General features: G+C 42.5%; 1 protein-coding gene across 1 annotated transcript in view; it reads right to left on the bottom strand.

Annotated features, from left to right (window-relative positions):
- The window catches only part of B3galnt2 (beta-1,3-N-acetylgalactosaminyltransferase 2), a 40024-nt gene that overhangs the window by 15198 nt on the left and 12097 nt on the right, over window positions 1–12729 (bottom strand). The window contains exons 3-5 of the mRNA XM_032885223.1: window positions 9701–9801; window positions 5238–5434; window positions 1835–1930 (exon numbers count right to left, since the gene is read on the bottom strand). Coding sequence (XP_032741114.1) covers window positions 1835–1930; window positions 5238–5434; window positions 9701–9801 — 394 coding nt within the window. The remainder of the gene's footprint in view (window positions 1–1834; window positions 1931–5237; window positions 5435–9700; window positions 9802–12729) is intronic.

The raw sequence follows: 12729 nt of genomic DNA, 5'->3' as shown, positions 1-12729 counted from the left end.
AAACCTACGACGAAGTCGGTCACCACCTGTGAGTGCCTGGCCTCCAAGTGGCTCGCATCTCCACAGCTATGCCCCCACGCACTTGTTCGTTGTCCATGTCCTAAACAGAAATGCAGGTGCACAAGGACTCAGCACTTCAAGAGCAGCCGCCTCTGAGGGAAAGTAGTGCCTTTTACACACCAAGAAGATGCTTCTAAGGGTGACTGAAATAGAGGGCAGACTATAAACCTGTGGCTACCTGAAAGCACTGAAACCTGCTCTCCTCCTTGTACCCCTACCCCTAGACACTCCTTCCTCAAGCAGCGTCTCAGTCTCAAGCCCAGTCATTCTGGACTCCCGCAGTCCAAGGTACAAGCCAGTCTCAGTCACGTTAAGTGTCCTCTGTTGGCCAGTGGGTGACTCGTGGGCAACTCTGGGTTGTTTTATTTACAGACAATAATGGTGGAGCACATTTTAAGTGGTCCACATGTATAAAGCCACTGGTCAGTACCCCCACAGCTTTCTGGACTACCTAGTGCAGCAACTCTACCTAAGAGGCACAGCCCGAGAGGGCCCATGCCTTCCACAGACTCCTTGGATACAGAAATAACGCATTGTCTTTGCTGGGGTCACTGCTGCTATGGTGAAGCACCATGACCAAAGCAAGCTGAGGCGGAAAGAGGCTACTTGGCTCTCCCACTGCACTGTTCACTATCAAATGTAATCAGGACGGGGACTCAAACGGGGCAGGAACACGAAGACAGCTGCTGACGCAGAGTCCATGGAGGGAGCTGCCACTAGCTGGCTCCTCACTGCTGGCACAGCCGGCTTTTTATTGAACGGAAGCCAGCAGCCCAGGGGTGGCACCCCACAGACTTGCCTAGAGCCTTACAGAAGCATTTGCTCAGTTGAGGCTCCGTCTTCTCTGACAACTCTAGCTGGTGTCAAATCGACAGAAGACTGGCCAGGACACACCATGTGACGCCGAAGGTAAATGACGCACTATACAACGCGTGACTCTGCGATGCCCTAATAGAAACTAGTGGTTACTGCGCAAGTGTCAATGGTCTAGCTTTCATATCTTAACTCAGCTTTGAGATTGCATATATGAATCAAGATAGTTCTCAAGGACCCACACAGCTGTCCAGGCCCCTAACCCCTGCTGTGGTTCAAAGCACTAAGTTCTGAAGTGGACTCTATGGACAGGTTGAGTCTGGTGGATGGGCACTGCTCAGAGCTGCCTTGCACAATGGGGAAACCCTCAGGATGCCACTAGGGCACCTGACAAGCCGAAATGGTCTCCAGCATGTAAAATTTAAGACTGCTGTACAGCACCTCAGAGGTAACAAGAAAGTTTCCAGACATCATCCACGAGTGCTCACTGTTACTAAAGTTCTATTTAACTTGAAAATACTGCCTATTATTCTACCTGTACCTTTGTTTTTCTTTTCTTGTTTTGGCTGTCCTTGAACTCTCTCTGTAGACCGGTCTGGTCTCTAACACACGAGATCTGCCTAACTCGAGAGTGCTGGGATGAAAAGTGTGCAACATCACACCCAACACGTTTTGTTTTTTTTAATTCTTTAGATAAGTAAAACATCTAACTTACCCAAATGATATATTGTCCAATAAGACCTAATACTACCCTTTGTGACTAAGACAGTCACAGAGTTCTCAAGTTAACCATGGCAAAAGGCAATATTTTTTAAAAAGCATGGCTGTGAAATTCTGTTGCTGTAACTGCAAAATTTAGTGCAGGCTGTGTTGGTACTGCTGCTTCCGTACTGCAGAGCCGATCCGCTGCAACAAAGCACGCGTACCACAAAAACCACACTGGCCTTCGCCGTAGCCATACCTCTGGTAAGATGAATTGCTCCACAGGCTTATACCACAGCTTGTTCACTTGTGTGCCACAGCTTGGAGGACTAAACCGAGCGACGAAAAGGGCCTCCTGCAGGTGGGTAGGGAAGAACAGAAAACAAAGGCAAACGTTTCCTGTTATACACTATATATGCAACTGCTCTTCAGCAAATCCACAATGCTGCTGATCATCTCACTACGGTTTCAACAACTTTCAGTTTTAAAATTTTTCTTTTTATATCTGTTTTATGTTACAGGTATTTTTTTTTTTACCACCTAAGCCATCTCTCCAGCTCCACTTTTCAGATTTTCTAGTGTGACTGCCATGGTCACTAAAGTGCTACATTGTTTGTTGTGTAGCTCCAGGGAGTCAACTGTTGGCCCTTGTGTCCTAGGTAAGCACGGTGCTAGCAAAGGCAGCCACACAGCCTCCTTTTGAGGTAGTGCCTGGCTAAGTTGCTAAGAATATATTTAATCCTCCTGCCTCAGCTTCCTAAGGAGCTGGGATTGCAGGCTAGAGCCACCAGGCCTGAATGAGATTCCTAAGATAATCAAAGTTGCTATTAAGATCTCAAATATTAAGCGTAACCTACCCTAACATGATTGTACTTACCCCTCATACACACCCAAGAACAAACTGTAAGTTCACAGATCTCTTTGGAAAATAAAATGTGCATGGAAATTCTTCAGTAAGGACTTTGAGAAGAGAACATATATAAAACAGAAGACTGACCCTCAGGACATGTACTGTTTTCTGTGCACTTTTGTGTTTCTTTTAGGCAAATGCTAGGTAAGTACTTTACCATTTCAGCTCTTCCATGAAAAAAAAATTTTTATTTTACACTTTTACCATAGTAATACCTAAATTGCTATAGTCCAGTAACTTGCTAAAGCTATTCTAACAGAAACCACAATTATAAATGTGTTCTCCCTCTCTCTTAAATTTATTCCTATTGACATTCTTTTAAACATTGTTTATGTACTTTATGTGTATGGGTATTTTGCCTGTATGTACATTTGCACACCAAGAGATCCCACAGGATTACAGTTATGTGGGATTGTGAGATACCATGCTGGGAACTGAACTCAGGACCTCTGAAAGAACAGCCAGTGCTCTTAGCTGCTAGGCCCACAAACCAGACATTCTTTAGGTGGAGGAAAAGAACGAGGGTGGTCCAAGCTATATAGTCCTGTTTGCCCTGGAACTTTATGGATTATACTGGCCCTGAATTTGTAGAAATCCTTCTACTTCAGCCTCTTGAACACTGGAATTATAGTCCTGTGTTTGACCATGTCTGACTTCAACAAAACTTAAACCAACCAACCAGCCAACAGAAACTGAAAAGAGGCTTCTAGTAGCGGCAAACCAATTACATAGACAACAATGGACGCTGGGAAACATAAAAAGGACCTTCCCTGCATATGACGACACCCACCTGCAAACAAACAAAGACCAGTAAACAACAAGAAAGTGGAAAGGAGGCTGGAATTCAAATACAGGCAAAACCTGGAAGAAAATCAAAAGCAGAAAAGGGGAGACCAGGTCTACTTCTCCTTCCCCTTAGTGCTCTTTGTTGAAGGTACAACTCTACATCAACTTAAAAAAAAAGTCGGAGGATGCAGGTGGGATAAAAACATCATTTGCAAGGAAAACTCAAGTAAACGTTGACATGCATACACACGCAGGCAGGGAAAGGGGGGAGGGGAGGATGAGAAAGGGTGAGCTTTATTTTTTTTTAATTTTTTTATTTATTTTATGCATTTGAGTACACTGTAGCTGTCTTCAGACACACCAGAAAAAGGCATCAGATCTCATTACAGATGGTTGTGAGCCACCATGTGGGTGCTGGGATTTGAACTCAGGATCTCTGGAAGAGCAATCAGTGCTCTTAACTGCTGAGCCATCTCTCCAGCCCAAGGGTGAGCTTTAAATTCTTCATATAAACAGCCCTGCTCTGAGGCTGACCCCTGTGACATGCACCAGAAGCAGAACCCAGACAGCCCAACTAAGAGCAAACAGAGCTAGGTAGGATGTCAGCTGTTGTCCACTGCAAACAGTCTAGAGTCCCCTCCAGCGGACTTAACTGCCTGTCATAGCAAAGCAAGCAAAGGCAACTGACACTCTGAGGGACGCAATGGGAGGTCCTGTAACACATCACTCACAGTGTCTGGACTTACTAACTCCTAGGAATAAAAGGAAAACCTACATCAACAGAAAATAACTGACCCAGGTATTTAACAGCGTGAGGCTAGGAGCCATGTCTTATGAAAGATAAAATATGGATAATATAAGGTGGCATTTGTCTTTCAAGCTTTGGTGACCTCACTTAACATTTTCTAGTTCCATTCCATCCATTTTTCTGCAATTTCATTCTTCTTTATCACTGAGTAAAATTCTACCGTATGTATGTACCCCATTTTCATGATTCATCTGTTCCCTGCTATGTGAAAAAGAACAGTGATGTGAGGATATTCCTGCAGAAGGCTTGAGTCCTCTGTATGTACACACGGAGCGGCATAGCTGGAGGATATGGTCACACCGGTGTCCACAGTGGCTGGGCTAACAGTGCATAAGGGCTCCTCCTCCATTGTAAACCTGTCAGAATTTTCTGTTATTCTTGATACTGATCATTCTAACTAGAGTGCAGTGGAACTTTTACTAATCTGATGGCAAGAGATGTTGAACATTTGTATTTTTTCTTTTGAGAACTGTTCAACCACTGGCCAGTCACTGACTGGCAGGTTCTTCAATGTTTTTCATAGTTCTTTATATATTCAAATATCATCCCTAAACTATAGCTTGCAGAAACTTTTCCCTAATTTTGTAGTATTCTCTTTCTGTTCATAAACTCTTCTGTTGTGAAGCCCTTTAGTTTCATGTAGTGCTGTTGGTCAGTTCTTGAGGCTGTTTCATGTGTTATTGGGATGCTATTAAGAAATTTGTTGCCTGTCCCTATGTCTTGAAGTGTTTTCCCAGAGCAGTTTACAGTTTTAAATTAAGGTTTCTGATCCAGTTTGAACTGATTTTTATGCAGGGTAAAAAGATATGGATCTAATTTCATTCTTCTACAGGTTGCTATACAATTTTGCCAGCACCAGTTTTGTCTTTTGTCTAGTTCATGCTTTTGACACCTTCATTAATGAAGCTATGAAGAATTTATACTGGGAATTTCTAGTCCAGTCCAACTATTTTTTTTTTGGGGGGGGGAGGACATATAACTCATATATCTACAGTAATCTCTCCCCAAACCAGCATTGTAATGTAACGTTGACTTCAACTAATACAGGAAGGAAAATGGAAGTCACACAACCACAGAGAGTGCTTTAGTCTTTCAATCTACTTGGAACCACAAAGAAAAGTCGTTTCGAAAGAAGAATCCTGTCCATGCCATACACACCTCCTGCTCTGTCTGATACAACTTGACTGTGATGTTCCTTTGAAAACCAACGTCACTGGCATCGTAGAACACTCCGAGACTGGTGATCACGATCGGGTAGAGAACTCTGAAGCTCACGCTGACAACTCGGTCCTCAGACAGTCGGGATGAGGAGGCGTCTTCAGGAAAGCTGAAGGCCTCGATTTCCTGATTCAAAGCTAAACAATGAGAATAGGGTTTATATAACCAAATAAATAAAAGTTAGACTTCTGCACACACATAAGTGCAAATATACACACATGTGCAAGCACACACATATCCTACTGGTGAATATTAACTATGTCAACTGCAAGGCATCTACATGGGAGGACTGGATAAAGATAATGAAAAACAATACTTAGTGTAGTAAAAAAGATTAGGACTTTGATCTTGGTCTGCAAATCTAAAAATGCTACCTGTTACTGAGCAATTAAGAGTTCATGTTCTGGAAGAAAGCAGTGCAGTATGGGAGTAACTGAAACCACGTCAAATGACACCGAGAAGCTTTCGGTAAACTATTCACGGCAGGAAGTGAATCAAACAGATTTTGATCACTGCCTGTCCCGTTACATCTATACATTCATTACTTCACGGTGTGGGAGGAGCAGGACATCACTTGCCTGTCAAAACCCTGTAACCCTAAAGGACACTAAGTAATCATCCCAAAGGATTCCAGACTCAGGAATTAGACGTGGGTTTAATGACTCACAAGTCAATGTTCTTTTTACCGGTGCATTAGCTCCTGGACTTTCTTTTCCCGTTCTCTAGTACTGGGAACTGAGCCAGGGCTTTATCCGTATTAAGCAAGAACTCTACCACAGAGCTATTCGTACAGTCAATAGTCTCCTTTAAGTAAACGTTTCGAATTACTATAAATGAACCAGGATAGATTAGATGATACAGATAATACCCAAAAAGTACCAGTACTAGTTTGAGAAATATCAAACCTACTTTAAAGGCAACATTCTCTGTAGTTTTTAGAACTATGGTTTCAAACTCTGCTGATGACCCAACCAGTTAAACAAATGTGTACATAACATTTACTGTAAGCAGTCTATACATTTATATCAGGGCTGTGAGTCCAGTTCAGTGGTATAGCAACATGTACTTAGTACATACAAGAGTTTGATTCCTAACACAGAAAATCTCATCAAAAACCCCTGGATTGCTGGACCTTGGCATGCCTCTAATCACTACACTTAAGAAGCAGAGGCAGGTGGATCTCTGTGAGTTCAAGGCCAGCTTGGTCTATAGAGCTAGTTCTAGGACAGCCAGTGCTACACAGAGAGACTGTCTTGAGAAGAAAAAAAAGAGGAGAAAACCACTGGCTCCCTCACCAAAAGAACACAATTACACAAAAAGGTCTACTTTGTCAGAACTAACCAAGTTCACTGATATCTTAAGAAAGATAGCCCTGCTTTACAACAGAGACTCTGGACTATGACCTAACCTTGTACACACTGGGCATTCGGGTCCCCCATTTCAGTCCTGATACTTGGTAGATTTTCAATAAAATGAAGATTAACAGGAAATGCTGCATCCTTCTTGTTAACAGACAGAGGCAGGAAAGGGGAACGGGGTCAGACAGATTTTTGCCATAAGCAAGAGAGCACTGCCAACATCCAAATTGGATGATATCAAGTTTTTCCTTTTAATATTCAGAGGACTAGCTGGAGAGATGGCTCAGAGGCTGAGTGTGGGCTGCTCTTCTAGAGGTCCTGAGTTAATTTCCAGCAAGCACATGGTGGCTCACAACCATCTGCAATGAGATCTGATGCCCTCTTTTGGCACTCAGGCATACATGCAGACAGAACACTGTATATATACATAATCGATCAATCTGTATTTATATATTCAGGAGACAAAAGGCATCTATCCGAAATAGAAGCATATGTATTAAAACCATCAGGTCAAGTCATTCCTAAATTCTATTTCCCTTAAAAAAAATGTACCTTAAACTCAAGCAGCCTGTAGCAGGAAATCTTAATGCTCTGACAGCAGCTGGTAAGCAAATCTTTGACACATGCACAGCATGATTAATGCTCATCATGACCTTTGGATACTGACATAACCCAAATGCTCAGGAGGGCATACGATATACTTAAACAGTGAAGTTTTAAAAACTGTTTATTTATTAAATGATGAAAGTTTTCTATTAATGGAAAATAGTAATAGCACTTAAGATGGTAAGCTCCAGATAACCAGTGCTGGGAGTGGGACCAGCCTGCACAGTGGTGGCAGGCACAGCCACTAAGCCACACCTCCGGCCCTGTTTAGGTTTCGGTACGTAGTTGTTTGGCTTTAATTTAGCTTTCAACTCTTGAACTTTCTGTAAGCTACTGCATTAGCAACATCTGGTGAGGCTGATGACCCTTTTGCTCTCTACGTAAAAGTTAATGGAACCTGTCCTCAGAAGAACACATTTAGATGTAAAATTTTGTCTATAATCTTCTGCTTTATATAACATAGGCTAGAATATATGCTCAGTTTATTTTAAAAGTGGGCTGGAATATAACCCACTCTGGGCTGGAGAGGTGGCTCAGCAGTTAAGAACACTAGTGTCTCTTCATGAAGACTGTGCTCTTCCAGGGGTCCTGAGTTCAAATCCCAGCAACCACATGGTGGCTCACAACCATCCGTAATGGGATCCAATGCCCTCTTCTGGTGTGTCTGAGAAAAGCTACAGTATACTCATATAAATAAAATAAATCTTTAAAAAAAAAAAAAAGTCAGGCTCTTTAATAAAGTATCCATGGAGCCCCAGGACCTACAAGTTTCCATGGGATGGATACATTTTAAAAAAAGAAAAAGAAAAATAGCATCTAATGCTGCAGCTCAGGCTGACTGTGCAGCTCAGGCTGAACTGGGACTCCTCACGCAGCCAGGCTGGCTCACTTGTGGCGACCTTCCTACCTTGGCCTCCCAGGGGCTACAATGACAGGCATGTACACTTACAGACTCTAGTCCTCGCTTACAGATGATGAAATATAGGGTCAGCAGGCCACAGAGCTAGAATGTGGCGGAGCTGGCTTTACAGCCAGAGTCACGCCCACACCTGCATATTATCAAACTTCTAAAAGGGAGATATAAAACTACGAAGGCCTGACGAGCTTTAAAACACCAGAGTCCAGGCCCAGGACACTGAACAGAGATTTGGAAAACCTCTAGAACTGCAGCTGACATAACAGGAATGCTAACTCAGTGGTAACCGCCTCCCCGGCAACAGCAGACCTCATTAGTATCCGCCGATGCATTCTCACCCACATTCTCACAAACTTCATTCTAAGGAATATAAGTTTTTGTTTGTTTTTTTGAAACAGGGTTTCTCTGTGCAGCCCTGGCTGTCCTCAAACTCCCAGAGACCCACCTACTTCTGCCTCCCAGGTGCTAGGATTAAAGGTGTGAGACATCACTGCCTGGCAGTAAAATACTTTTTAACATTTCAAACCTGTTTCTTTTGCAGAAGCTTAGCCACTAGATCATGACTTTTAACTTTTTAAGTTAATAAATAAATTAATTAATGCAGAAGTGATCTTCCCATTTCAGATTCCTTATTGCTGGGATTCCTGGTTTTTAGCAGTAATTCAAAATCAATGTCAACTCACAATATATATGTTATGGCTATTATAAATTATCATAAAATCATCAGTTTTCCAAAAATTCAAAATTCAGCAATATGTGAGTGTAATGGCTACTCCTGGTTGTCAACTTGACTATCTGTGGAATGACCTACAATCCAGGGTTTACCTGTGATCCAGATCTTGAGGCTGGGAGACACAAGTTTCTGACCTGGATCTTGGCAAGATCTTTGAGGCACAGTGGCTATGAAAAGCTTAGGCCCATTGAAGGGTAGTATACACCTTTAATCTCAGGAGACTAAGGCAAGGAGACCTCTGAGTTCAAGGTCAGCCTGGGACAAAACTAGTCCCAGATCCAAGCATGGTGGTATACACCTTTAATCTGGGCCACACCTTGTGCTGGAGACCTACATAAGGATGTTGGATGATTCCCTGTAGTTCACCTGCTCGAACTCACCTGCCACCATATCTGTTGTCATTTAATTCTACAGAAGACCAGCTGAAACGACACCTACATCCTTGGACTTCCCATTCACAGCTGACCATTGTTCAGGAGTTAGACTACAGGCTGTCAGTCATCATGATAAATCCCCTCACTGTATAGAGACTACCCGTAAGTTCTGTGACTCCAGAGCACCCTGACGAATAGAATGAGTAATCGAATTCTTCAGGTGCACTAAAACTTCCTGAAGTCCGGCCCTGAAAATCTGTGTCAGTAAATAATCTCAGAGACTCCCTGAGTGACTAGTAAGTCTGTCAGAAAGGCTGAAACATAAATTTTGATGACAAATATTTTGTTGGTTAAAAACAGACTCGCTCCCATAAACACAGCACCTCTTACTGACGGCAATCCAGCGTAGGACGCACCTGGACTGGTGATGTTGAGCAGTCGGCAGGAGTAGGGGTCCTCCCTGTCTTCCACAGGCACGTCACAGCCACGGGCACCTATTATGAACTTCACAAGCACACTGAGAGATGCGTTGGCATTAAAGTCAGTAACGTATCATCACCTCACACACGCCTACTTCCTCATGTTCATTTCAGACCTTTGAGGCACTAGCATTTCTGAGGGCTGATTTCTAACTTTATTTTTCTGACCTAATAAAAGGAGAGGGCATGCAACCCCAGGGCTGCTAACATCGAGTGACTTCATAGGAGTTCTCTTCTGTGGTACTAAAGCAGGTATAAATGAGTGACTTCATAGGAGTTCTCTTCTGTGGTACTGAAGCAGGTATAATGCTTGCCTGGCTACCAGCAAATGCTCCTGTCACTCTCTTCTGTGGTACTGAAGCAGGTATAAATGAGTGACTTCATAGGAGTTCTCTTCTGTGGTACTAAAGCAGGTATAAATGAGTGACTTCATAGGAGTTCTCTTCTGTGGTACTGAAGCAGGTATAAATGCTTGCCTGGCTACCAGCAAATGCTCCTCTCACTCAACAGCAGATTCACAGAAACATCGAATTCTCAGAAGCTGCATTTATAATTTCCCTTTTCCCTCACTTCCCTACCGTTCTCAAACCTTGTGTCAATGGTTACTTTGTGATCTGTTAACCAAGGTTACCTGTTGCTCTTGTCTCTCCTTGGTCTGCTCATTCTTACTCTCTATCCTCTGGCAACCCTTATTCCTAAGGCTGTAACCGGTCGATCCAAGAGTGATTCTTAAATGTGAACATCTAGTGTAGATTCAACTTCTAAGCAATTAGTCCTCAAGTTCTTTGGCATTGGCAGCCGAGATCTGAAATGCTAGCTTAAGAGAGTCGTTTGTCAAATTTTCAGGAATTTTGTAAATGGTTCAGTATAGTCTTTATTAATTTACAGAAACAACTAAATATATTTAAAACAAGGAAGCACTCAAGTTTTCTACTTTCTAGGTTTCTTAAGGTTATTTACAATTTTATCTATTTGATGGAATAGTCATCATGTATCTTTTTATAATTTTGAGCCCAACTATGTCACAGAAGTTGCTTGAAATTAGCCTTTGTGAAAATATTTAAACACAGAAATTGATAAATAAGGACTCAATGTCCTGTATCACTTTTTGTCTAGACTGAGAGTATGATAAAATGTTATTAGTGCAGATCAAGCCTACGTATAATAGATTTCCAGCCTTTACGTTCTGAATAATACTAAAAAATATGAATAGATTTCAATGTCCAAAAACTATGAGATGATCCAACAAAGAAGTCACTGACTTCAGTGACATTTTGAACATTTATTATTTTTATGTGCATGGGGTGTTCTGCCTGCATGAATATCTGTGTGCCACATGCAGTGTAGTTCCCATGGAGGTCAGAAGAGGGCAGTGGGTCCCCTGGGACTGGAGTTACTGACAGTTGTGACTGTCATGAGGGGGCTGAGAATTGATCCCAGGTTCTCTAGAAGAGCAAGCAGATGCTTGCTGAGCTCTCCCCAGCCTAAATCTTATTCTTTAACTTAAAATATTTACTTCAGAGCTATATGCCTTTGGTGATTCCAGCCATACGTTTATTACAAATCTAATATTCTGGCAAAACAGAAGCATTCTATGAACATTAACTGGCCATACAGACTTTACTAGTTTTACAGAGTACTGCAGTTATTAACTATCCATTATGTGGTATTAGTTGTATCAATAAAACTGTGACAAACCAAAGTACATATGAATACACTTTTCTCCCCAGGGAGCCATTCCATAAACAGAGTACATCATAGCCTGAGGGTACCTGAGCTCAAACACCCTCAGCTGAGCTTTTCTCTTCTCAGCAGTACTTAGCGCATTGACCAAGGATTTCACAACTCTCAAGGCAGACACTTCCCATTCCCTCTACAAATTCTGAGGAGCTACCATCAAGCAGTCGCTCCTCAGCAATTCTTGCCTGAACGAGTCTGCTTCTACACACCTGCTTGCCAGGAGCTACTCGGTCACTGCTCATCTCTTACAGCCACAGGCCTTTTCTCCTTTCCCCATCTGTATAGTCTCCTCTTATTTTCTGCCTTCCTAGGCTTTAACTCTGCTCCAACATTCACCTCCCACAACCCCAGGTTACATGTGACTGATGTTTCTCAAGTACTCCAGGCTATTTAAAAAGACTGATTTTATCATCTTCTGCGTGCGTGCGTGCGTGCGTGCGTGCGTGTGTGTGGTGTGAAAAAAAGAAGGGTAGACTCTTTAGAGGGAAGGACTCATCAAGGAAGGATGAGACGGTGAAGGTTAAGTATGAGCAAAGTATAATGATAAACTTAAAAATGTTATAATAATAAAAACCACCACTATTTTGTATGCATTAAAAAAAATCAATCCCAGGAGTATAAGGGAAACACAGTGAAGTGATTATATAGAAGAAAATGTAGACTGATTGACTACAATAACTTGGAATTTTTATTATATTTAGAGACAAGCATCAGTAGCCTAGACTGGCCTCAAACTCACTACACAGCTGAGGAAGACCTTAAACTCCTACCTATGCCTGATAGGACTTTATTCTAAGATCAGAAAAGACAATGGATATAGGCAGGTGTGTGCGTGCGTGTGTGAGTGTTAGCGCATGCACACACACACACACCGGTGCAGAGTTATAAATAGAAAGTTAACAAAATTTGACTAATCTTAACAGTATCATTCTGATCTGGCAGCTATATGGAAAACGGAATGTGGCCTGTGTCTAAGACACAAGCCAGCAATCCATATAGAGGATCTTTTGCAATAATCCAAGTGATAGGTGAAGGCAGTGAAGACATGGTCGGCAGCGGTAACGGGTGTGACCCACAAGCGGCACCAACACAATGTGAGTGGTTGGTGTGGGAAGGGAAAGCAGGGGAAAGATAACGTTTTGGTCTGAGTAGTTGCTGGCATGTTCTAATTGGTACGGTAGGAAACACAATGGAACTCAAGCTCGGGGGAGGTGTTCTGAGGTGCT

Source organism: Rattus rattus, chromosome 14 (genome assembly GCF_011064425.1).
Source record: "Rattus rattus isolate New Zealand chromosome 14, Rrattus_CSIRO_v1, whole genome shotgun sequence".
NCBI lineage: Eukaryota > Metazoa > Chordata > Mammalia > Rodentia > Muridae > Rattus > Rattus rattus.
This window is presented reverse-complemented; position numbering and strand designations above follow the sequence as displayed.